Source organism: Neofelis nebulosa, chromosome 13 (assembly GCF_028018385.1).
Source record: "Neofelis nebulosa isolate mNeoNeb1 chromosome 13, mNeoNeb1.pri, whole genome shotgun sequence".
Classification (NCBI taxonomy): domain Eukaryota; kingdom Metazoa; phylum Chordata; class Mammalia; order Carnivora; family Felidae; genus Neofelis; species Neofelis nebulosa.
Genome location: NC_080794.1, coordinates 58,835,256 through 58,862,401, shown reverse-complemented (window position 1 = coordinate 58,862,401; position 27,146 = coordinate 58,835,256). Strand labels below are relative to the sequence as shown.

The 27,146-nt window shown below is 43.9% G+C and overlaps 1 protein-coding gene across 11 annotated transcripts in view; it reads right to left on the bottom strand.

Moving 5' to 3' along the window:
• Window positions 1–27,146, bottom strand: part of PLCE1 (phospholipase C epsilon 1) — a 324,803-nt gene that overhangs the window by 96,924 nt on the left and 200,733 nt on the right. For all 11 annotated transcript variants that reach the window (XR_009252465.1, XM_058697220.1, XM_058697219.1 and 8 more), the window contains one exon: window positions 4,158–4,303. Coding sequence is in view for 10 of the 11 variants with exons in the window: in XM_058697220.1 (XP_058553203.1) it covers window positions 4,158–4,303 (146 nt within the window). In the remaining variant the exon portion in view is untranslated. The remainder of the gene's footprint in view (window positions 1–4,157; window positions 4,304–27,146) is intronic.

Below are 27,146 nucleotides of genomic sequence, written 5' to 3'. Positions count from 1 at the left end.
TGACATGGTACCCCACTTCCTAAAGAGAGGCACCAGCTCATCACAAGGGTACCCCAACAGCTCTGCCCTCTGTGGTATATAACCGTCCATCATGCCATGCAGAATTGGCTCTGAGCAGCCAGGTAGGGAATATTTCTTTGGATAGAGTTGTCAGAGCCCTCTATATGTGAGAAGGAGGAGGACCATCCCAGGGCAGGGGCTTCAAGTGAACTCCATGGAGAGGCTGACCTTTGTCCTGAGTTTGTTGATCACTGGTGTGTGACTCCTGCCTGGAAAAGTCTAAAGATGAGAGGCTGCCTAGGGCTGCCCAAAGGTTCCCGTGGGCCTGTCCTGCATTTGCAGAATCTGGGAGGGCAAAACACTGTGTGTTTCCTGTGAGTCTGTAAGGGCCACCGTGAGGGGCAGTTCCACGTGTCCATGTGGCTGCCCAAGGAGGGATCCCAGCAGAAAGAGTCTGCGAGGACAGGGTTTCCAGAGCTGGAACCTGGGGACTGAGTGCGCCTTGCTCCTTGCTGGCTAATGGTGCAGTGAGAGGTACCTACAGGGTAGCAGGTGGGGGAATGTAGGAGGAGTGACTGGGGAGGAACCCTAAAAGCACACCTCTCTTTGGGAGCACCTAGGCCAGATTATAACTGTCCCCATCAAGGGAGACCTTTGCTTCCTTTACCCCATCTCCCTTCCTCTTTCTTCTCCTGTCCACTTTTTCTGCAAGGACCCCGAGCTGGAGTGAGAAAAGATAAACCCCGTTCTCCTGCTCCACTGCAGGTTTCTGAGATGTGTTGGGCTGCGAAATGTGGGGAAAAGGTGATGCTTTAAACCAAAGGTGAGGTTGAAATTTTGATTTATATCAGACTGGATTAAAAAATCACTATGTCCAAGAGAAGACATTCAAAGGACATAGAGAAGTACAACATGACAAACCCCATGCACCAACCTCTCCATTTAAAAAATAAAACATTGGGCTCAGCTCAGGTCATGATCTCACAGTTCATGAGTCCTAACCTGACATCGGGCTCTCTGCTTTAAGCACAGAGCCTGCTTTGGATTCGGTGTCTCCCTCTCTCTCTGCCCCTCCCCTGCTCACTCTCTCTCTCTCAAAAATAAACATTAAAAACAAAACATTAATAATGTGGTTGAGACCTCAGTGGGCTCCTCCAGGAACACATACTCCTCTTTCCCTCACCAAAGGGGACCACAACTGTACTTCAGTGTTCTCGTTCCCTTACAATTGTGTATGCTTCCCCAACATAGGTATAGATCACCCAGCAGTTTGTAGGGATGTGTGAGTGCTTTTAAACTTTATATAAGTGGTGTCACACATTAGGTACTCAGGCATCCTGCTTTTCTTGCACAGCTGTGTGTTTCTGAGATTTATTCATGCTCATGAGCAAAGGAGAATGAGACAAGTTATTGACCCCATCAGTGACCGGGAAAGCTATAGGACCTCCCAAGGTATGACCCAGAGCAGGGGGCAGGGAAAGTCAGTCAGGCAGGTTTGAACAACAGTGAGGTCAGGAAACTAAAATTGTTTCCTGATTTCACCCCACTGAGTCCAGCCTGCCCTATACCTGGTTTCTTACAAGGTGGTAAGAATCCCTTTTGGGGCATGAAATGGAAGTGTGAATAAACTAAGTGAATAAATGAGTGAGACACAGTTCTCATTATTTAATCGCCCTTGTTTCTGTGAGTGACAGTAGTCATACTACATTTGGGGGCACAAGACAAACCTCAGCAAGATCAATGGTTTTTTGTTAGATTGAGAACTGACACTGTTTTAAAACTTTCTTTTTCTGTTTATAAAGGTACTAGATGCTTGTTGTAGAAAATCTGGAAAATACCAAAAATATAGAAAACCCACCCATAGTTCTACATCCACAGGCAACATTAGGTATATTTCCTTCCAGTATTTATTCTATTTGTAGATGTATGTTCTGAATGTTTTATAAATGTTGTTGTATAAATATTGCTGAGGCTATTAAGTAAAGACAGCCTTGTTCCCAGATATTTTTATGCATTATATATTATGTGTTTTCCAATGATATCAAACATTTTTCAAAAACATTTTTGGTGGTTAAATAATATTCCATTGTAAGAATACATCATGTTATTTCATTCATTTCCCCACTGATATTCATTTGGGTTATTGTATTTTTCATTTTTATTTTTTAAAATTTATTTATTTATGTATTTATTTATTTATTGCTCATGAGTGGGGGAGGAGCAGAGGGACAGAGAGAGGGAGAGAAAGAATCCCAAGCAGGCTCACTCCCTACTGTCAGCACAGAGCCCAATGCGGGGCTCGAACTCATGAACTGTGATATCATGACCTGAGCTGAAAATCAAGAGTCAGATGCTTAACCAACTAAGCCACCCAGGCGCCCCTGGGTTATTTTAAATTGACACCATGATTGAGTAAATATTGTTATATGTAAATCTTTTTACTTCAAATTGTTTCTTCCAATGATCCACACCTCCCTGTGTAGCACAGACCCCACCCACAATCAACCAGTGCTAGTCTTATGTGACCAGTATAATGTAGTAAAGTGACAGTGTGTGACTTCTGAGGCTGGGTCATAAAAGGCACTGCAGCTTCTGCCTTGTTTTCTTGTCATTCACTTCGGAGCAAGCCAGCTGCCATGCTTTGAGGACAGTGATGTCCAGAAGAGAGGAAGTGAGGTCCCCAGCCAATAGCTGGCACCAACTTGCCAAACACAGAGGAGAAGTCACATTCAAATAGAACTATGTTATCATAATGTAATCTTCTCTTTAAAGAAAAATACCAGAGGTTCTTTGTAGAAAATTTATCACAAAGAGAATCCAATCATCCAAATCATCTCCTGTTCTCTCAGTATTTTTTCTATTTTTTCCTTCTTTTGAGCCATGCCTGATACATTTGTATGTATCATTTTGAATGCCAATGACACAGTCATTTGAGTTTATTCTTAGTTAAGAAAGCTCAAAAGGACAAAAAAAATTCCAACTCTGAGAAATTTCCTTTTTCCCCCAACCACGAATCCCTTTGCAGGGATCTGGAGAATCAAAGAAAAATCCCGATAACGTTAGGGAGCAAGATCTATTTATAGTGAGAACCCTCACTGGGAAGGTGAATCTCAGACACTGAGAACAACAGGTTCGCTTTATGGGGCCTCACTGCATGCCAAACATGTGTGCTAAACACTTTGTACTATCTCACTAAATCCTGGGTGAGGAAGTAGGTGCTTTTTATTATTATCATCCCCATTTTACAGATAAAGAAACTGGGGCTCAAGGAGGTCGAGCACCTTGCCCAGACCACACAGCTATTCCATGGGGGAGCCAGGATTTGATCCCACTGTTCTGACCCAACAACTCATGCTCTTCCTCACACCACATTGCCTTCCATTAAGAGTGAGGGGCAGTTACTTTATGCCGGGTAACTGAGGCTTGAAAGGGAAAAAGGTAGAAGACTTTATTGATAAAATGGTGATCTTATTATTAGCTTAGTGGAGAAGGCATAAGAGCAGGATATCAGAGGTGAAGGGCAAGGACTCTCAAATCAAAGCTGCCTGCATTCACATCCCAGCCATTCCAGGTGGCCTGGGGTGAATGACTTAACTTCTAACTTTAGTTCCTTCTTTTGCAAGATGTAGGAATTTATATAGCATCTACCAAGAAACTGTTACGAGAATTAAAATATTTAATGCATAGGAAATGCACAGCCCAGTGCCTGATACATAGTAAGTGTTCAATAAAAATAAGAACTACTTTTATTGAATGCTTATTATCAGTATTAGCCATTCCCAGGCAGTGGCTGGGATTCTACAGTGCTGAGGCAATTCATAAGGCAGAGCTGCAAAGAGATAGATAACAGTGGGGTTTATAGGACACAGAGGGTAAGCAGCGGTCAGTGATGGGGCGGATGGTGTTATGCAAGCAGGAAATTTTACCCAGCTTGGCCAACAGATCAGAGCAGACAGTTAATTAGGAGCATGACTGGCCATAAGGGCTGAATTCTGCTACATCTTTGAGGGGCAAGGTTTGTGGTGTTAGCAAAGGATAATGTATTTCCTGCAAATAATCACTACTAAGTGCCTGGTTTGGGTAAATGTGGTTTCCAGGGCAATTAATTCAGTGCCATTCACCTCGTACCCAGATAACTGTATTCCCCACTCCCATACCTGAGGCCGGCCAAGAACTCCATGACAGCATTGTAGTTGCCCATGTTCCAGCAGCATTTGGCCACGTGCACCAAATAGGAGAAGACTTCTCGCTTCTCCTCCATGGAGCCCGCTGTGAGGATCAGCCACGTTACCCAGGAGCTCACCTAGAAAATGCAGAGAGGGGATCCACTGAACCTATGTCCTGCAAACTCAAGGAATGTTTTTTTCCACAGGAAAACTCTTTTTCTTTTCTTTCTTTCTTTTTTCTTTTAATTTTTAATGTTTATTTTTGAGAGAGAGTGTGTGTGTGTGTGTGAGCAAGGGAGGGGCAGAGAGAGGAGACACAGAATTTGGAGCAGGCTTGAGATGTCAGCGCAGAGCCTGATGTAGGGCTCAAACTCACAAACTGCAAAATCAAGACCTGAGCCGAAGTCGGTAGCTCAACTGACTGAGCCACCCGGTACCCCACTCTTTTTCTTTTTTAAATCAGTTTAGTACTGGGAAATGAAAGACCCAGCTGAGAGATTGGAGGTGAAGCTCTGGGTCTCCATCACTGCTTTGCTATGGGATTCTGGGAAAGTCACTTCACTTCTCCATATTCTTCATCTTTAAAGTAAGGAGGCTGAAAGGTAATTCATGAACTCCCTCTGGATCCATAAACTTCCATGAGACTATAAGAAAATAAAGCCCAAGGATAATATTGATTAAAATACATATAAATACGTTTGACTGATGGGCAGCAAGATTAAATGCAATCAATGCACTTAGTCCATAAATAAAAGAATATTTATCAAGTAGTAAAATGCATGCTATCAAATGAAAAATGCAAAAAAATTATATATTTAAACTATCTTTCATAAACCCCTTATCTATTATGCTGCTCAAATGACTAACTAATAATGAACAGATACTTACATAGCACTTACTATGTGCCGGGTGCCGGGAATTATTCTAAGCACTTTACATATGTTAACTCATCTCTCACAACAATCTGGAGTCAGGGATTATTATTATCCTCATTTTATAGATGAGGAAACTGAAGGACAGAGGGCCTAAGAGATTTGCGCAAGTCTTCAACCCAAAGTGGTAAAGCCTGAATTTGAATTTAGGTGTGTGGGCCGCAGAGGTAGCACTATTAACCACTCACTAAATGCCTGATGTGTATACACAAGGTCTGGGATGAAAGTTATTCTAATGTGATTAGTTTTTTCTACGACACAGAGTAGAGTATAACATTTAATAATAACCTACTTCTAAGTCCCCCCCCCCTTTATGATACGCAGCCTCGATCCTCTGCTTAATCTCTAAGATTATTTTGCTGCTACCTATACTTTGGTGCTTGAATACTTGTGTTCATTTAAGTTACTTTCTCCCTCCTAGCTAATGTCTGGACTGATAAACTTAGTTGTTAACAAACCAAAGCCTTGGTCTTGACCCCACGTGGCCCATTAGCTGCACTGGTTCAGTAACAGTGCTGGCACCTGGGACCACCTCATTTCCCTGGTCTGAGGGAGAGTGAGGCCAGAACACCTGCTCATGGTGACCCACGACAACTGCAACAAAAAAAAGAGTTTAAGGTCTACGGCATACTGCACTTCCCTCCCACCCCCACCAGCCCCATTGATAAAATGGTAGGAACGAATGACATTTAGTGCTGGCAGCAACCACAGAGGGCGGTCCAAACCCATTTTTCCAGATGAAGAATCTATGGCTCATGGGAGAAGTGATCTTCTGAGGTCACAGTTCTTGTTAATGTCAAAACTAGGACTCCCAGTGCGGTACTCTTTTATCTGATGAGGGGTGACAGTTTCTTTAAACTTGGCACCGCTTAGGTTTTCCTAAGCACTTGCTTAAGAGCTGCATATTTGAACACAGAGTCAGACTAAAAGGAGAAGACACCAAGGAGAGTACCAAAAAAATAATTAAAGCAATGAAAAAAGGAGAACAGAAGAGAGAGATGCTGAACACCTCTTTCCCTTTCTTACACAGAAACAAAAAGCAAAACAGTGGCACCAGGGACCTTCATCGATAAAACAGGGTCACACCATGGGACCAGCCAGGAGTGCTGATGCAGGATGTGAGGGACCACCTGCCACCCTGAGCCCCTGCCCCAGGCCTGCCCCAGCCCAGTGGGCCCTGAGCACGCACCTCTGCTCTCAGCCTGCTCTGGACTTCGTGCAACATCAGGAGAACAGATCTGGAATCAGACTCCTAGGACAAGCCTGGGTCCAGATCATCCTGCAAGGAATTCAGAGCCTCTTGGGAAGAGGAGAACCTAAGATGGCCATTTGTTCTGATCTCCCGGGGCTGTTTTGAGCACACAGGAGCCTTCTCGAGTCCCAGATCCATCCTTTCTCCTGCAGCTATAAGCGATTCCTTGCTCACTGTCTCTATGCCTTGTACCCTCATCACCTGGTTACCCAGTGAAAAGTCACCTTTGTGAAACCCTGACTCTCCAGAGCAAGAAACTATTTTGTCAATACTGGGTGTCATGGGTGTTCTGTGTAGTTTTTCCTTTCATGTGATTTGCCTTTAATGATCCCTATCCTGCTCTGGGAAACTGTGAGCAAACACTTAGAATCATAATTATTGACTCTTTGAGCTAGAAATTCAAGCTCATCTTCTTACAAATGAAAATAAATCCCCAAAAGTTAAAAGTGTTTCCCAAAGACACTTTTTTGTGTCTTTTTTTGGTTTTTTGTGTCTTTTAATGTTTCCCTGATGCATTAGTTCTTGAGCCCTCTGGCTATATTCTTCTTATGGCTGTAGTTCTTTTTTTACTGAAACTGATTGCCAATCAGCAGCTCTGGAGAGTCACTGCTCTTTCAGGCTATTCTGGTCCCACACAGTGACTTACTAGTCTAGTGGCCTGAAAGGGTTAATCCATCTTCCCTTGGAGAGGCCAGCTTCACAGAGCAGACGCAGACCACCACGTGGTTGGTGCCTCAATCCTGATCATGCATCCAGATTTATTTCCTATCAGTCAAATCATTTTCCATATACTTTCCCACAATGTTAGGAAAAAAATAGCGATACAGTATTTCACATGGAAACCTAATTTAAACCAGCCGTTCCATCTCCAAGTGTGAGTCCCCAGGGCCTGGTTGTTGAGATTATGTAAGCACTGTTATCATAAACACACACACAAACGTACACGCACACATGCGCGCGCGCGCGCACACACACACACACACACACACCATCTGCGTACAGACTTCAGGGACAAAAAAAAAGTCTTATTGCGGACTGATGTATTTATAATTTTATAGGCATTAAGTGATGTGACTTTCATCACTAATTATGAAAAACGAATGTCACAAAAAAACCCATAAGGATTTGGCAATGACTGAAAAATGTTGCCCAAGGCATAAACGGTGGTTGTATTTATTAAGTGGAAAATGGGATGTGTTGCCAATCCAGAAAGAATTTCAGGACACTGGAATAACACAGAAAAACACAAAAACTGCACATATAGAGAGTACTAAAACTCAAGTGTAGAGTAGAAAGATGTTAAATGTGGCAGATTACTTTGCCCTATTTGAATGGTTAGCACAGAATAAAGACAGAATCTGGCCCCCACCTAATTCCGTAAGAGTCCCTCCCAGAGGCTCTGGGATTACCCTGAGGGCCTGACCCTGGGTACAGGCCTACAAACTCCACAACTGCTCCTCTCCAGACACTTCTTTTCTGCCTCTTTTGCTTTTGTCAGTACTCTCAGGCCTAGCCAAACTCAACAGCTTGCTCTCCTCACATCAAACACCTTGTTGGCATCACACAAGCTCAGTCTGGAAGGAATGCTTGTGCTCCATTCATAAATTACCTTTCCCTGGCCCCCACCATGTCCTGCCCGTGTCCTTTGTGAAGCCAAATCCTGACCTTGGCCACCAGGCCCCCATCAGTTCTGCAACCTCACCTTCGACCTTTCTCCACACTCCTGCTTTTAGGGAGATGACCAAGGCCTTTTCTCATTTCAGGGGTCTTCTATGGGATGGGTCTCCCTGGCCCCCAGACTTTGATTAGGTAAAACTGCCCTCAGGACCTGCCTTGGGTCCCATGCTTTAGAAGGCCTGTGATGGGGTGGAGGGAATGGGTCTGCCCAGTGTCTGTGCACTCACTTCCAGATCATTCATTCCTGAAGACTCAGGAATCCCAAGTCCCCTGTCTAAACAGCTCAATCCCACTTCTGGGCCTGCAAGAGCCTGGTATCTGGATCAGTCTTCCTGTAGGGAGATCATAACTCCAGGCCCAAAGGCTGGCGGAGGGCCTGTGGGGGTGTGGTGTGTGGATGGAGTTTGAACTGGAGGTCTGAAGTGTCCACACCCAGGCACACAAGCCAGGGTGGAAAGAGAAGGTGGGAAGGCCACAGGCTGGGGCCTTCTTTTTGCTTTGTCCTTTGTACTTCATCTTGGCTCCCCTAAGGTCAGGGGCAGGGCTGCCTTTAGGAATCTGATGAAAACACCACTTTCTTGAAGAGGACTGCTCTGATTTCCCATCTGGGCTGGGTGATGTGCTGGGCTATGTGGGGCCCCCAGTCTCCTTGACCCCAGACCCCCTGCACAGTCAGCACTGTGTTCCCCCAAAAGCAGACCCTGGGTCTGCCATGCCCACCAGTAGCAGTGCCCACAGTAAGTGCTCCATGAGACATGGCAAAGGAGTGAATGTGACCTCTTCTAGGAAGGCTTTTCTGATGCTCACCTAGCAACTCACATTCAACTTCTTCCTGTGACTTGATGGTGGACCCTGAGACCAAGCTCACATCTGTACTGGGATTCTCACTGCTGCAAGGATTTGCATCTGCTTTATTTTTATTGTATTTGTGTGTCTGACTCTTTCACATGGGTCTGTTCTGTCTCCCCCACTAGACCTTACGTCCTCAAGGACTAAGAGCATCTTTCCCACATCTCCAGTGTGGGGGTGCTTGGTGCCTCTGACCGACAGGCAGGCCACCCAGGGTCCCAGGAGGCCGCTGGCAGAGAGGATTCTCAGCCTCCAATTGGTCAGGGATTATATTTGGGAAAAGGCCTGAACACTTCCTACTGCTGTTCCCAGGTCCAGAAAAAAGCGACAAATGTCTTTGTGCCAAAAAGTTTTTTTTTTTTTTTTTTTTTTTAATATGCTGAGCAATGTTCATAGAAAGATGATCCTTTGTAGTGGGTATCTGGTCCCCCTAACTGCAAGGGCTGGGCTCGAATGGTGAGATCTAAAGAAGACAGTGAAAACCCAGACAAAGCCGCTCTGTCGATATGCAGTGCACATTGACATCTGACCTTCGCAGAGCTTTCCTAAGACAACCCTTGAACCGTGGGCATGTGGGCATACACACACATTGTCTCACACACACACACACACACACACACACACACACACACACACACCCCTGCCTAAGTAGCACTCTTTAAAATGCACATCACCAGGGGCGCCTGGGTGGCGCAGTCGGTTAAGCGTCCGACTTCAGCCAGGTCACGATCTCGCGGTCCGTGAGTTCGAGCCCCGCGTCAGGCTCTGGGCTGATGGCTCGGAGCCTGGAGCCTGTTTCCGATTCTGTGTCTCCCTCTCTCTCTGCCCCTCCCCCGTTCATGCTCTGTCTCTCTCTGTCCCAAAAATAAATAAAAAACGTTGAAAAAAAAAATTAAAAAAAAAAAATGCACATCACTGGCCTTGGAACCTCTAGTGGTAGTAGTAGGGTGTTTGTTGAAATGCAGATTTCAAGTTCTCGCCCAGAGTCTCTGAGAGCAGGTCCCAGGAAGCTGCTTTTTTTTTTTTTTTTTTTAATGTTTATTTTTGAGAGAGACAGACAGAATGTGAGTGGGTTAGGGGCAGAGAGAGAGGGAGGCACAGAATCCAAAGCGGGCTCCAGGCTCCGAGCTGTCAGCACAGAGCCCGATGTGGGGCTCGAACTCACGAGCTGTGAGATCATGACCTGAGCCCAAGTCAGATGCTCAACCAACTGAGCCACCCAGGCGCCCCAGGAAGCTGCTTTTTAAGATAACTCCCCGGTGATTCTTTCTCATACTTAGGGTGAAAACTACGTCACGGGTTCAGTGTCCCTTTCTGCACCCCTGGTGTAGCCCGTAGTCACAGCTGAAGCGTCATTTCTGTAGTACTGCACAGATGGCCGTCTCTGTAACCTCCCTGAGGCCGGGGTGTCGCCCACTTGCCAGCAGGCAGGGGCAGGCAGAGGGCCCAGAGGTGGAGAGCATGGCACTGGGCTGAGTGAGCTGTGTTGGCTCCCATTCCACTGTCTCCTCATGCCTGGGCCTCAGGCAGGTCGCCTAGCTATCAGCCTCGATTTCCTCTTTGGTAAAATGGGATAGTATTTACCTCATAACAGGATCGTGAGGGTGAGAATGGAGATTGTATCCAAAGGTCACGCGACACTGGGTATGTAGTCCCAGGCTCAATAAGTGTTTACTGCTAGGAATGCCATTGGTAGTGCTGTTACCTGAGCTGTAGAGAAGCTGAATTCCAGGAAGCAGAACACAGAAGTCCTGAAGAAAGGAATCTCTAGGTTCTCCTAACTGCAAGGAAGGAGCCCAAGGCTGAACCAGGAAGAATCTGTGCTTGCCCTGAGAAGGGTCTGTGCCCTGAGCACAAGCCTTTCCTAGTAAAAGGATTAACACACATATTCCCTCTTCTCTGAAGGCTTCCTTGACTCCTCATGAGGAATAAAATATCCCCTTTTTCCTATTCAAAACACCCAGTCCTATATGTATTCATATGTGTGTGTGTGTGTGTGTGTGTACATATTCGTATACGTGTATATGAAGGTATATTTCCAGTACTTTGTCCGAGACCAAACTTCCCCTGCTGGGAGCTGCTTACAGCAGAGACTGTGACATATTCATGCTGGGAATCTCTGTGTTGAGGCTGCAGAGGCCAGCAGGTTACATATGCCCAGGCGTCCTTCTGGACATGAAGTGGCTGCAGGAGAGCCTCTTGAACCCCATGTCCTGCTTGGCATGTTTCCACCAGTGACTCGTGGTTTTGGAGGGACACAGAAGGGAAAAGAGAGGCCCCTAAAGGTGGCTTCTAGAGAAGCCCTAAATATACCTTGGATTATATTCCATCTTGTTCCCCTCACATTGTATCACAACTCTCTATAGAATAAACTCTAAACCTCTTTTTTTGGCCTTCAAGCCTAGCACCATCTGATCTATATTAATATCTTCAACATTAATTCCCACTGTTGGCCACCGTTCATCTGTCCGACATTTCAACCCTACTATGTTTTGTATCACTTCCTATTCTCTGGCTATTCCTATCTCTGTGCTATTGTCCAGTTTCCTTGGGATGTGAATACATAGGGAGTTTTGTGTGTTAACTCTGGCTGTCTGATGTCTCTTATATGAATCAGCTTTCTTTATCTTCATCTATACAGAATTCATGGTGCTGCTCCTCCCCAGCCTTTAGGCCCGGACTCAGTGATTTGTTCAAAGATGGGTATATAACCTAAGCCAGGCCAACCAGAGCCCTCCTTGATTGAGTCTTTTCCTGAAACTATCAGGAAAAAAGACACAATTTTTTTTTTTTTTTTTTTTTTTTGCTGGAGTTGTAACATGTAAAGATATGAGTCAGATGCCTTTCGCCATGATATCAGGGGCACCTGCCTAAGAATGAAGATAACACAAAAGAAAGATAAAGATGGATTCCTGAGGACCTTAGATTCCTGACCAGCCACACTTGAAGTCCTATGAGGAGTCCATATATATATACCAAAAAATGCCCGAACTTTGCTTAAGCAGGCTTGAGTTGAGTTGCCGTTAACTTGCGACTGGGGTGGGAGGAAGCCTTGATAAATATGTCGGATGACCCTCCTTGTTTTAACAAAAACTTATTGAGTATGTTCAGGATCTACTATATCCCATGTACCATGTTGGACACTAGTAAACAAGACAGATATGGTACCTACTCTTGGGGAGGTTGGGACCTTATGGGGGAAAATAACATAAGCAAGCAGTTAAAGAGCAGTACAGTAGATAATATGATTGAGTACAAGGCCAACTTTACCCATCTGTATGCTACCATCTTTGGAAGTCCAGTCTTTTTACCATTCCTTGGTCCCTGCTGGTCTCCCAAAGTACTTTATTCATTTCTCTGTAACGGTGCTTATTCTTTCCACAGTTACTGTATGCCCATGAATCTGCCAGGAACTATGCTAGGCAGAGCAGGAGGAGTTGGAACAACTATAAGGAAAGTAAGATAGCATGTTCTGCCTTGCAGTTAAGTTAGTGGTTTATATATCCACCTTTTCTAAATTGTCAACTCCTGGAGGACAGAAATCATCCTTCTATTGTTTGCAGAATGTTGTCCCCATAGTTTGCAAAAGATGTTTATTCTCAAGTTCTTCAACTAAAAATTCCCTAAATATTCAAAATTCTATATTCCCCAGAATTGTTTACTGTTTTTTTTTTAAAAAAAAAATACTTTTTGTTTATTTTGGTTCCATTTAACCAACAGTTCATGTCACAAGTTACATGTAAATATTCCCAGGATGTGAATTCTAGAAGCTCTGACAAGTGCTCAATTCCAAATGTGACATACTTAATTTAAACTGCCTTTTTGTATAAAGAATACATTTATTAAAAGTTCTGAAAATGTTGTGCTGTTCCACTCTTTGTGACATTGCATTACTTTTTTTTTTTTATGTTTATTCATTTTTGAGAGACAGAGTGTGAGCAGGGGAAGGACAGAGAGATAGGGAAACACAGATTCAGAAGCAGGCTCCAGGCTCTGAGCTGTCAGCACAGACCCTGATGTGGAGCCCAAACCCATGAACCGTGAGATCATGACCTGAGCTGAAGTTGGATGCTCAACCAACTGAGCCACCCAGGCACCCCTGCATTACTTTTTTAAAATTCAGGTATAGTTGACACATAACATTATATTAGTTTCGGGCGTACAACATAGTGATTCAACACTTACATATATTATGAAATGGTGGCTACAATAAGTCTAGTCAACACCCATCACCATACTTAGTTACACAAAATTTTTTTTCTTCTAATGAGGACTTTTACAAACTACTCTCTTAAGCAACTTTCATATGTGCAATACAGTATTAACTATAATTACCATGCTGTACATCACATCCTCATGACTTAATTGTTTATTATTTGAAGTTTGTACCTTTTGACCCTCACACATTTTTCCCACCCTCTAACCCCCGCTTCCGACAAATACCAATCTGTTTTCTGTATGAGCTTGGTTTGTTGTTGTTGTTACTGTTTTGTTTTGTTTTTTAATTCTACAGGTAAGTGAGATCATAGGTATTTGTCTTTCCCTGTCTGACTTCTTTTACTTAGCTTGATGCACTCAGGTCCATCCATGTTGTCGCAAATGGCAAGATTTCATTCTTTTTTATGGCTGTTTACTGTTTTAAAAGCAACCAGAGGAAACATGGAGACTTAGGTATGCAAATGCCATTGCTGGTTAAATGGACTGTAGAGAACTGCCAACAGCTGTGCGGGATCTGTTAGCCTCTGCTCGATCTCCTACCATACTCCACTGGATGGATCATTCATTCTGAAACCAATTATTAAATGGTACTCAAGAGTGAGACTTATTTCATTCATGTCTTCTCCTTTTGTGAAAGTATTTATTGATAGTCCTAGAATAGGGTCTTTGCTATTTCATTCAATTTCAATAATAGGATTAAAACCCATGGCTAGGAGTTCACATAACAAGTCTTGACATAAGTGAGTTGTTAGCTCCAAACTATCCTGATCCTATCGCAGGGCCATTTATGAATTTTGTTTCCTCTTCACATGATTTTAATAACAATAATAATACTTAACAACTGCTGCCATGTATTGGGCATGCACTTGTGAGAGGGACACTGCTTATCCCTTTTGATCCTTGGCCTCACAGGCTGGGACTAATGCCATTCCCATTTTACAAATGAGGAAGCTGAAGTTCAGAGTGGCAGGGGTAGCTCGTCCAAGGTTACACAACCTGTGCACTAGGAACGAGCCAAATCAAAAGCTTGTGCTTTTATATTTTTATTTTAAGTTTATTTAGTTTTGAGAGAGAGAGAGAGAGCGCACAAGCAGGGGAAGGGGAGAGAGAGGGAGACACAGAATCCCAAGCAGGCTCCAGGCTCCGAGCTGTCAGCACATAGCCCGACTCAGGGCTCAAACCCACAAACTGTGAGATCATGACCTGAGCCAAAGTCAGACGCCTAACCGACTGAGCCACCCAGGTGCCCCAAAAGCCTGTGCTTTTAAACTATTTTGCTTTACTACTTCCCATTTTCTCTCATGAGCACGAGACCAAAGAGTGGATTCATTATAGCTTTTTAAACTGTATGAGAGCTCCAACAGCTACCCTGATCTATGAGCAAAGAAATGTCTTAACAAAACTATGGTGAGTTCAGCTCAAAGACCTAAGCAGCCGAGGAACATTCCCTTTGGAAACAGAACGTTGGTGTTCTGAGAGGTCGTGGAGACCATGGTGTAAGCACATGCCGATTGTCTACAAATGCTCCTGTTCTGTCACCTGTCTAAAATTCCAAGTTTTCTATGCCATGCAGAATAGGACAGGGTCCTCATGAATTCAAGAGTCTGGAAGGGAGAAGGCCTGGGAGATTCCCTCCTGCAGCTCACTCACAGAAACATCTAGGTGTCCCGGACAGAGGGTCAAGCGAGTCAGGAGATGTCCCCAAGCTTTCTCCCCAAGCTGTGGCCACCATTGGAGTGGTCCATATGCTTTCCCTAGTCCCTGCAGCCTCTTCATGCCAGTTGAGTTGCAGGACCTTCAGAAAATACATACTCATTGAGCAAATGTTTACTGAGGGCTCTTCTATCCTTAAGGAGCTCACACTCTACTAGGCACTCCTCTGGCCACTGGGGCATACAGTGAGCAAGGCAGACACCATCCCTGCCCTCCCAGAAGATGGTGGCATTTGTACCATCCAGCATGATCCGTCCCTTCCCATCCCAGCTGTGATCTGGCTTCCATTGGGATTCTCCTTTATCTTTCCTCGCTGGGGATCTCAGCTGAGCAATGTCAGTGGGTACCGAGAGAGGCTGACTCTGTCATAGGCTGTCTTTTTCCTTTTTTCCTTTTCTGACATCAGTGAAGGAATAATGTTATTAAGAACACTCTTATACAGTCTACTTAAAGAGACTGTTTTAAGTGCTTAACATGTATTACTTAATTTAAATCTGCAACAACCCCATGAGGTATATGTCATTATCACCCCATTTTGTAGATGAAATGGAACAGCTGTTGGAGGTGTGGCAGTCACTCACAACAGGGTCATACTACTGGTAAGTCGTGAAGGTGGGATCCCGACATGGGCAGCCCAGTCCCAGAGCCCATGCTCATAATATTGTCCTCTGCTGGCACACGTCAGTTCATGAATGCTGGTATTTCTTGGGGCTCTGTCCTTGGCTCTTCTTGGATCTCTTCTTATGCTATACTCTTTCCCAAGATTATTTCCTTCACTTACCTGGTTTTACCCACCTCCCTGCTGCTATCTCTGAACATACAGGATATGTCCCGTATATCCAAGAATTAACTAGGCATTTCCACCCGAAGGGCCCAAGGGCTCTATAAGCCCATCCTGACCCCAGCCCTTGACTCCTCCTTCACCTTGTATCCCCACATCCAACTGGTTGCCAAGTAGCCCAGACATCATCTCCTCCAGGAAGCCTTTCTTGAACCCTCACATGGTTAATCCATTCTCTGCTCTAACCTAGCTTTATCACTGATATGTGACCACTTTCCCCCGGCTCCTGCCACTGGAATTTGAGCTTCTTGAAAGCAGGTATTGATTGTTTTACTAATCTATTCCCCAGAACAGAGTCCAGCTTGAGTGGGAGGTGCTTAATAACCTCGTGTTCTGAGTCAGGTACAAGGCACTCCTTGCTGATGCTGCCCTTCTCAGAAGAGTGTCCAAGCACCTGGGTGTCCAGGGTATCTGGGGACTACAGTAGGGGAAGTGAGGCTGACAGCCCCACCCTGTCAGCTTGCTCTTTACCCAAGAGGCTCAAGAGGCCAGTGCTGGGGAAGGATGTCTAGGGAGCCATGACACAGAAGGCTTATGGGTAATTTGGCCCATGACGGGAAGATCCCATTTTCCTTGAGACAATTTGGCATCAGAGAATGAGGGTAGTGGTGGCCTTCTCATATGCTCCAGAATTGGCTGGGCCCATTCTGAGGTGCCTTGAGTGATGGACAGGAAGGCGTGCCCCCTACCCCCCCACCCACCCCCGCCAATTACTTAAGTCCCCTGGATGGGGAAGTCAGTGATTCGAAAGAGGAGGAGAGTGAAGGCTGTCTCTCGGGGCCACCAACAAGGGCCAGAGGTTCTGAGACATGCTGTGAATCACTTACGACCCCAGGTAAGTGGATACCTTTCACAGGAAACTAAAAGCAAGCCCAGCAAATCACGCTTTCCCTTGTAGGGTCCAATGAGAAATGTTTGCCAATTGCAGTGAGGATGGTGAGCAGGGAACAGGAGACTAATAATGAAACCAACACTAATGATCAAGCAGGAAGGAGAGAATGGAAGCGAATAATATGGTTTGCATGTGTTGGCATATGTTCCCCTGAAGACAAATCTGTGTGAAGAAACAAAGGACACTGGCATCTCACCAAGATCAATTACGTCCTGGCCAAGCTGGACACTGGTGGATATAACAGATCATTAAGGAGGTAATTCAATCTGCTGTCTGTGCAGTGCATGTGTGGAGGGGTGAGCTTCTGTGAATGAGACTTGTTGGGGAATAAATCTGATGAAAACCAGAATTCTGTCTCTTCAACTTCCTTGCTCTACAGGAGGGCAGGGGGAGAGGAGGGAGAACACAGGATGGGGAGCCAGAGAAATGCAGGCTCATTTCTTGGCACTTCTTTTTACTCTTTCTATGACTTTGAGCAAGGTTCCGATCTTCCTTGAGACTCAACTGCTCATCCATAAAATGGGGATAATAAATGTCCTGTATCATAAGGGTTGTGGTGACTAATAAAATAGACCATATATGTAAAGGGCCCTCATGCTTGGAGCAGAACACATACTCAATAAATGTCAACTAATATTGATAATTAAAAATAATAAGCAACTTCTTTTTCAAGATACAGTCTTCGTAGAAACAATGTTGGCCTTTTCATTACAGTGCTGGCTTCCCTTCTATGTTTCACGGAGAGGAACTTTTTTTTTTAATGTTCATTTATTTTTGAGAAAGAGAGAGAGACAGAGTACAAGCAGGGGAGGAGCAGAGAGAGAGAGGGAGAGACAGAATCCGAAGCAGGCTCCAGGCTCTGAGCTGTCAGCACAGAGCTCGATGTGGTGCTTGAACCCATGAACCATTTGATCGTGACCTGAACCGAAGTCGACGCCTAACAGACTGAGTCACCCAGGTGCCCCTTGCAGAGAGGAACTTCTAAGGATTAAGCCTTCAAAAAGAATGAGCCTTTGTGTCTCTTAACGAGGCCAGAAAGGAGAGGCAGAAGAAAGGTGGAAAAGGGGCAAGGCAAAAATTGAGAAAAAAAATGTGTCAACAGAAAGTCTAAGGGCCGCTGGCAGGAAGGAAATAGGAAACAGGAAATGGGGAAAGAGGGCGTGGGCAGGGCCTGTGTGAGGAAGTGAGGACACATGGATATGGTTTGGTTCGAGGGGAAGTGCTCAGAAAAATAACGGTGCATCACAAATAGGTTTTAGAAGGGTGACCTGAGGCCCTCGGGCCCTCTGTCCGGGAATTATCAGGTCCATGAACTACAATTACACTTGATTCAGAATGGGATTAAACAACAGGGTGTGACACTGGCCATTCCAGCACCTTTCTTACTTTGTGAAAAGGATGTCATCTTTTCTGAGGAAAGAACAGACCCCAATTCTGAATAAAAACCCACAGAGCTGTACGCGTACGGCAAAAATTCTACGATGTTCAGCACAGGATAAAATTACTCAGTGTGCCTTGCCAACCACCTAATTTATAAAAATAAACAATAGATGTCCTGCCTTGAGAACAGGTAACCGGCTGAGAGGCAACTGCCCTGGTGGAGCAAAGCAAGGAGCTTGAGACTGACAGCCAAGTGCAGGGAAATTCTACTCGGGAAGTGCTCCCAGGCTGCACTGGACACTTCATTTGTATTGTTTATTGACGGGCATTCTTATTTGTGTGCCTGTCCCTCTGTAGCTTTAGATGTTGAAATCCGGGCTGGTAGACAGTTGACCTGCCAATTTTGAATTGTTCCCATGTGTTCTGCATACAGTAGGTGCTCAATAAATGTTCCAGCAGGTGTAGTTATCCCTTTCCCCTCTGAAGACCCAGATGGAGATAGGTCAGTAATGTTCTGTGGAAATGTTTCCCAAACTCTGTTCTGGGGACATGTTCTATCAGATGTTAGAGTACTTTGTGAAGAAAGTATCTAGGGCTATATAAGTTTGGAAAATGCTAAGACAAATTAAGATTTCTTCACTGGCAGGATTTCTTGGAGCTTTACATATGCTAATGCACATGATGAATGTACAAGAAGGAGCTAATATTCGGAGTTTCCCAAATGTTTTTAACCATGTGATCCCCCCCCCCCCCCCCACCAAAAGAACACTTACATCTAGAAAGACCCTGGAATGTGGGCACTGGGTCTCTCCAAACTCCTTTATCCTGAAGCAAACAGGGGCTCATGTCCTCTCACTATTCTGGATACCTCACCTTGCATCTGTCCAACCTGAAAACACATCCTGTCATGTAGAAACTACGTCGTGTGAGTGGACTTTGAGAGATAGAAACAGTCAGAAATGGCAACACATGATTTTATAACTGGTGTCATAAATTCAGAATCAATATATCATTGGAAGAAGTCTAAAACCAAGACACAGGAAGATTGTTCTTATAATCCAAAATGAGACTGAGGCACACTGGCAACTATCACTGTATCACCAAGGCTGTCATGAGGAAAGAGCTGAGCAGACCAGCTTCCGGACATATGGTTCTACTACATAAAGTGACAGTGAATAAATCAAAAGACGTTAGAGGCTACTTCTCGTATTTTTTAATTTTAATTTTAAATTAAATTTAAATTTTAAACTACATTTAAATTTAATTTTAAATACTTTCCGTATTTTTTAGAGGAAGAAACCCCAGAAGCAGAGAGGTTAGGTGACTTGTCCAGGGTCGCCCAGCTAATCAGTGGCAATGCCAGGGCTAGACCTCAGGTCTCCTGACCTCAGGACACCCTATGGTCACGCCCTGCTGGGCTTCGGTTATCTCTGAGAAGAGGATTTGATGGGAGGCCACCCCCGTCCCTGCCGTCTTCTGTCCTACCCTCCCTCCATCCGTAGGGCCTCAGCAGCAGGCTCACTTGAGTGAAGAAGTTGATGGTGAAGAGAAGAACTGGCAGCTGCAGAAACTGCTAGAGACACTAACTCAGGTGGCCTGAGAGATTGGAAGTGGTGGGTTCTCGCTGGGCAAAGCTCAAGGGAAAAAAGGGAGAAGAGTCAGGGCAATACAACAAGAGCAGCCAGCACAGGGCCTGCCATACCACAGCCCTCAGTAGGCAGCCAACTGCCTGCAGAACTTCAGGGATGCTCCGGCCTGAACGCCTCCCCCCTCCAGCTTCAGTTAGAGAGGCCACTCTGGCTGTGCCCTGCAGACCAGCTCCAGAAGGGCAAGGGCCTAGGAAAATGGGGATTCAGAGTAGAAGGAAAACAGGGGAGGAAGAACAAATAAAGCTGATGTGGTTGCTTATTTGTCTTTATTGGGGATGGCAGCAGACGTCAAAAGGAAGAGGCAAGAAGCCTCTGTTTCCTGGAGGAGAGGGGGTCAGCAGGAAAAGCCTTTCCAGAAAAATCTTGCCGCAATCTGTGTTTCAGGAAGGGAGAGTGCTGTTGCTTAGTGGCAGCAGTGGATTATGGGCCGGGGACCCTGGTTCATAGCTCAAGGCACAAACCGCAGGACATGAGCTGCAGAAACTAAAAACATTGGACATGGAGAAGCTGATATGAGCTTCAGACCCGCAGAAGAGGGGATTTGTTTTGGAGACGGGGGCCATGCAGCTGGCAGGACTTGGGATCTCCCTGAGTGGGCTAAAGTTAGAGCCTGCCCCTTGTCATCAGGGGAGTCAGTTAAAGAAGTTTGGGGGTGTTGACAGTTTTAGAGGGTGTGTTGACAGTTTCTATAGAAGTGAATGACCTGTTTGGGGTCTGGAAATTTAAGGGTTACATGGAGCTGTGGCAAGAGGGGGTGGGGGCCAAACACCAGCCTTGCTTTTCCTGTAGAGAGTGGGTGAACATTCACTACAGAGGGGTAAAGATGTGTTCAGTTTCTGGTTCAAGGAATCTCTTTAGAGAAATATTTACGTGGAAAGTGCCTAGCATGTAGATGACAGAGACTAAAAAGTGAAAAAAAAAAAAAAAAACCCCACACTGTTCAAGTCTTAACAGTGACACATTTCATACCAAAAAGTCAAACCAAACCGAATCAAAACAAGATCATGTTTTTGGGATGCTGGCTGGACAAATATTCTTTACTAGATGCAGTGGGGGGCAGCCTGTGTCTGAGGTCAGAGGTGCTGTTTTCAAGTCTTGGCTCTAACATTTCCTAACTGTGTGGTACTGGACCAATTATTTAGTCTCTCCTCTGTTCCTTCAGTTTAAAGCAGGCCTATGAGAACACCTACCTTACACAATTACAGGATTAAAGGAGATAAGTCCTTTGTACATCTATAAGCCCAGTAGAAAGGTTAGCCAGTTTTATTAATATTAATGGGCACATATCCAGTGATTTCCAGATAGGGTATTTGGTTTTGTGAGGCACTACATTTAATATGGTATTTCTCTGAACTTAGAAATACAACTTTTTATTAATGTCTTACATTTCCCTTGCTGTTCCACTCTATAGTCCCTCCCTGGACTCTCTGTTCCATTGTCAGACTGGGGAGCATCATGTCTTAGACTCATGCACAGAATATCCTTACGTTATACTTAGCCTCACTCTTTAAATTCTGTATTTTTATATCTTTCCTATGGCAAGGAAGAAATTAATCAAAGAAGATGCTTTTTATGTCCACAGATAAATTGACAGATACTAATAAGACAGTAAAGGCATATTTGCTATGAATTGATGAGAATTGAGTGCATAATATAAAAACCAAGAATATCTGAGAACAAGATATTTTCACATAAGGTTGACTAAAAGAGGAATGCCCGGGTGGCTTAGTCGGTTATGCGTCCGACTCTTGATTTCAGCTCAGGTCATGATCTCTTGGTTCATGAGTTCCAACCCCGTATCGGGCTCTGCACTGGTGTCACAGAGCCTGTTTGGGATTCTCTCTCTGCTTTTCCCTCTCTGCCCTTTCCCCCTCTTGCACTCTCTCTCTTTCAAAATAAATAAATAAATTTTTTTTAAAAAAGGGCTGACTAAAAGATTTCTTTCCATTTTCTCCTAATTTTCTAAGTTCTGGAAAACACAGTTAAAAAAAACTTAAATGGTTTACCCAAATATTTTTCTAAAAAAACAAAAAAAAATTAGTATGCATAAACTTTTTAAAAATTCTAAATGAATAGACTACTACAGCCTTCTATCAAACATATGCAACACCTATAGCATATAAACTCCTAAAAATTTCCTGAAAATGGTGGACATGTTTTGGTATTTTAGTGATACAACCCAGATGCCTTGTTTTACATGCCCTAGAAGAAAAGAAACATACAACCTTACAGAGAACACTCACCATTTTAAATCTGATTAAACTCTATGCCAAAGAAGGACTGGAAAGAGTATGATGTTTGTACAAACAATCTTTTAAAAAGTATTTTTCAAATCCACTTAAATGTTCTGGAAAACTCCTGAAATGTGAAGCAGCAAAATTTATTTACATTCCACCCTTGAATTGGAGTATTAGTTTGGGGCCATGTCTTGGTGCCTGGAGGCGTCCTGTTGGATTATTAGCTTGATTCTCCAACCTGTGTTTTGAGGCCCATCAGGAATGAACCCTGTTTAGGTCACTTATACATATGACACCACCATTCAGAGCCCTGTGGTTCCTCATGTGGCTCAGTGTCAGAACCACCTGTGAGCGTTCCTCAAAAATATCCAGTTGCAGACTTCACCATTTAGCACCTAATTCAATGTATGGGGTAGGGGGGTAGGAACCTGTCCTTTTAAAAAGTTTTCCTAAGTGATTCTGATAAAGCCTAGGAACTGCTGATCAAGGGCCCCGGCCATTCTCAAACTTAAGTGTGCACAGGAATCACTGGGGATTTTGTTAAAATGTAGGTCCTGATTCAGTAGGTCTGGGGTGTGGGTGTGGGGTGTGGTGGTGGTGAGGCTGCTCTTCTGCATTTCCCACAAGTTCCTAGATGCTGATGCTGCTGATCTGAGGACCACACATTGCATTTTGTTTTCAAGTCTGTTCAGTGTCTTCCAATCCAGAATCGTTCCTCTGTATCTCCCTCTTTCAGGTCCTCTGCAGCGTCAAAGATTACAGGGCTTTCATTCTGTAGCACAGCCCTCAGTCTGGCCCCATGGGATACTGCCTCATGACCAGACTTAGTTTATGCTGTTTTGTCAGGAACGCTCCAGAACAAAGCTGGGCTTGGCTGGATGCCTCCTCACATCAGAGGGCACAGGATGTCAACACTTTGCACCACCTGGTCATACGAATCCTGATCATGTGGCCAGGTTTCTCCTCTGTAAAGTCACTATTTGCCTCTTGAGTAGTATTTTGTGGGCAATAAACTGAAGACTGCACTGGAATCCTGCTCCTTAGCAACGCTCTGTCCACCTGCCTTCCACTGATGACTACAGCCTGCATCAACCACCTACCTCTGTGATAGCTGCCAAATGGTGATTTATATTTCCACCATTCCTTCTATATTGATTAGTTGCATTCTTTGGTAAGAATGAGTTCACCCTTTCCCCTCATTTATCTATTTATTTATTTACTTGCTTATTTAAATCTACATAGACTCATGGATGCAAATTTTTTCATTATATGGGAATCTATGATTATCATAATGAACATCAGATTGTCCCAAAGCAGCTCCTGGGTCTTTCCGATATGTCTCCATCATCATTTGAGCGTTTCCTTGCCTTCCAGCATGACAAGATGTTTTAGACTTATCTTAATTTTCTCTGTGCCAGCTGTGGGGTCACCCATTTCTTCAAAAAATGTTTGGATGGTATTTAGAATCCAATATCTATGTGCTCAATGCTACCAGAATGTCATTGTTTCTAGGTCTGTAAGCACACAGAGCTCAAACACACACACACACACACACACACACACACACACACACACACATACATACACACACACACACACACCAATAACTACTCCTACATTAATCTGTGTCTATATATTTAAAAATACAAGTCACAATGAAATCTACATCTCCATTTCAATATCTCAAGGTTCTTTCTAGCCTTCCGTCTTTCTAGGCCTATAAGCATCTTTTCCAACAGTGATCTACCTGGCTTTCATGTATTTGCCATAAATGTATCTACTTAATCAATTTAATGCTTTGCTCAAAGTAACCGATCTCCCTTGTCTTCTATCCACCACCCGCGTGGCCCCTACTCCACCCTGCATCCTGTAACACACCACTGATGCACCTCTGCATGGCTTCCATCCCCTCACCTCAATGGGACGGGCCTGCCCCAACTCCTCCATGCTGGGCAAGGAAAGGAAGGCTATTCATCCTTTGCAAATGGTTTAATAGTATCTCACAACTAAGCTACAGTGGGTAGTAAATTCATAATTGTGAAAACATATTTGACTTTTTTATTAAACATTTACTAATGAAAAAGTAAAGATTAAAAAACTTTAAATGTGTGTGTGTGTGTGTGTGTGTGTGAGAGAGAGAGAGAAAGAGAGAGAGAGAGAGAGAGAGAGAGAGAATGAAAGGAATATCTTTTAATGGTAAAAGGACAGAGTACCCAATAGAATAATACAGAGAAATAAATGAATCAACTATAGCTACATATATCAGTGTATATATCACCAAGAATGTTAATTTTCCACTGCCTATAGCATGTCACACCTGCCTCCTTACTGTTCCTTGAATGTGCCAGGTATGTGTCCCACCTCCACCCCTATCTCCATAGGGCATTTGCATTTGCTGTTCCCTCTGCCTGAATGCTCTTCCTGCATATGTCCAGATAGCTCACTCCCTCAACCCTTTCTGATCTTTACTCAGATACAAAGGTCTGAGCCTTCCCTCACCACCCTACTTAAGCTTACAATAGCCACCCCTCCCCAACACCCCCCATTCCTCTTCCCTGCTTTATTTTCTCCCTAACACTTATAATTCCATGCATTTTACTTATTTTTCTTATTATCTGTCTCCACCTAATAAGAATGTAACCCCTGTCGGTGGAGGATTTTGTTTTTTCACCGCAGGATCTCCAGAGCCTAGAACAGTGCCTCGCACATAGTAGGCACTCATGCAGTATTTCTGGGTAAATGACTGAATGAACAAATGGATGATATTCCAAGAGTGGCCTCAAGAAGCAAACAAAAGTGCTGGCTGAGTGATAAGAAGAGGAAGGGCTCATTCCCAATTATGCTGGATCAGAAGAGGTGCTCCTGGCAGCCTGCCTCTGCCATAGAACTCTGGTTGACAGATGAACCCTTTTAGGAATCTGGGGGATGCATCTTGGGCCTGTTCCTCTTGGAAAGGGCCGTATGATGCTGCCCTACTCACAACAAAGTGTTCTGAAGAAGCCACAGTGCATTCGTTTCCTAGTCGAGGTGGCCAGCTGGCGACTTCACCTCCAGACACTTGCCGGCTGGTGCTCTCTTCCATTTCTATTTATTATTTCATCACTCAACAAATATTTGTGGAGCAATGTCTAAGTGACAGGACCACACTAGGGCTTCACATGTTAAACAGACCTTTACAAATTTACCTGCATGCAACTGTACTTCATTTTCATTCTCTCTCCCTCCCACCTTTCCCTCTCTTTCCCCCTTACCAGGTCCCTGGTTTAATCTCTATTATTCTGAGCGATACATGTTTGTTGTAAAAGGAAAATCCAGTCACAGAGCATTCTATACAGTAGAAAATGAAATTCTTCCCCCTTCCCTTGGTATGGGTCACCATAATAATAAAATTGATCAGCCCTCTCTGCAGATATATATATATATACACACGGGTATATATATACACGTATATATATCCGCAGATTCATTGGGGGAATGGGAAGATGATGGAAGTAGGAAAATGTTCACAAACCTGAATTAGTTTCATATAAGAAGGGACTTGCCAGGAATCTCAATTGTCAAAGCTTGGCTGAGATGACTGGTGTTTGAGAAAGACATCCTAAGGGTCATAACAGACATTTATTCCTTAGATTTTCTAAGCTCTCCCGGAGCAAGTAAGATTTTTGGTGCACAACACACCTGGACTAGATTATCTTAGCTCTCTACATGGGTATCTTTAGATAGCAATGCTTTTTAACGATGTCCTTTTATTGAGGGTCAATATAAAATATGGCCACAGAGAAAGACTGTTTCAAATGTTTTTGTCTTGGGAGCTGCTCTTGAAGACTATCCATTCTCTTCAGGACACATAAAACAATTCCTCTCAGAACTTTAGTTTGGGTTGCCTGACATTCTGGTATGTTGCAGCTTTTTCCCTTTTTCTCCTCCTTCCTTCTTTTCCCTCCTCTCTGCATTCCTTTTTCAGATAATGAGAACAATATAACCCACATCTCTCTCTTTTTTGTCTAGGTTACCCAGAAGGTTGACCAACTTTTGAATCAATGGCATCAGTTTCCTTTTGCGTAAGCATTATGCTTAATTTTTTTAATGCTTATTTATTTTTGAGAGAGAGAGAGAGAGAGAGAGAGAGAAAGAGAGAGAGGGGAGGGGTAGAGAGAGAAAGGGAAACACAGGATCCAAAGTAAGCACTAGGCTCCTGTCAGCACAGAGCCCAGTGAGGGGCCCAAACTCATGAACTGTGAGATCATGACCTGAGCTGAAGTCAGACACTCAACTAACTGAGCCACCCAGGCGCCCCTCCTTTTGCACAAGCATTATTGCCCACATCTTTCCAACCTTTCTTACGTGACTCTAGACTTTTTACTCCACTGTTTTTTAAAAACTTCTTGAGGTCTTTTTTTTTTTTTTCCCAAGGAGGAGGAGACATAAATAATACATTAACAAACAGTCACCAGTCCAATGGTGACATTTTACAATTTACAGGTAAGGAAAATAAGGCCCAGAGAGGCTGACGTTGTCAAGAGCCACAAACAGCTGGTCAGGGAAGCTTTCAGACTAAAACCTCAGGGTTCCCACCCTTTCCAGTATCCTATATTGTTTCAAATTAAACATTAACATTTCTTCTTCTTTTACATGTTGTGGATATTCACTAGGCTTGATTTTCTTGGTGTTCTGCTTTTGGGGAGAGAAGTCAAGGCTGTGGTCTGTATGATCTTTTCCCCACTCATCACACCTTCAATGCACAAGGTTGACAGGGTCCAGGAGGGAGAGAGATATCTCCTCACATCTTTTCTGTTCATGGAGGACCACCTTCAGCAATCTACTACATTCACTGGAGACTTCAGGCATAATAATGGGAATATGGACAAAATACCTTTAGGAAATGAAGTATTTCTGGGTATGACATTTTTGTTGTGGAGTGTGAGGTCACCAGAAAGAAGGACATAATGAGTTTAATAAAAGCTGAAGAACACTACATTTTGAAGTTTAAAATATGGTAGTTTATATTTCCAAAGCAAGTGTGATTGATTGAATTTAAAATAATAATTTCTGCCTAAAACATTAATATGAAGTAAAAAAAAATCCTATCTGTACTTTTATGTTTCCTTGTATATAAAAATATGGTATGTCTAAAGATGGGTCTATTTAGGGTAGACTGGCAGCTGTCCATAAATGATATGCAGGAGGGGGAAATAAGTCAGGGGAGTGAGTGTGATGGAACCATGACCTGTCTGTATGCAGTTCTCCCATATACCAGCTGTGTGGACTCAGATATGTTTGCCAGGTTTTTTGAGTCTCAGTGCTCCCATCTATAAAATGGGAACAACAATATATCTACTA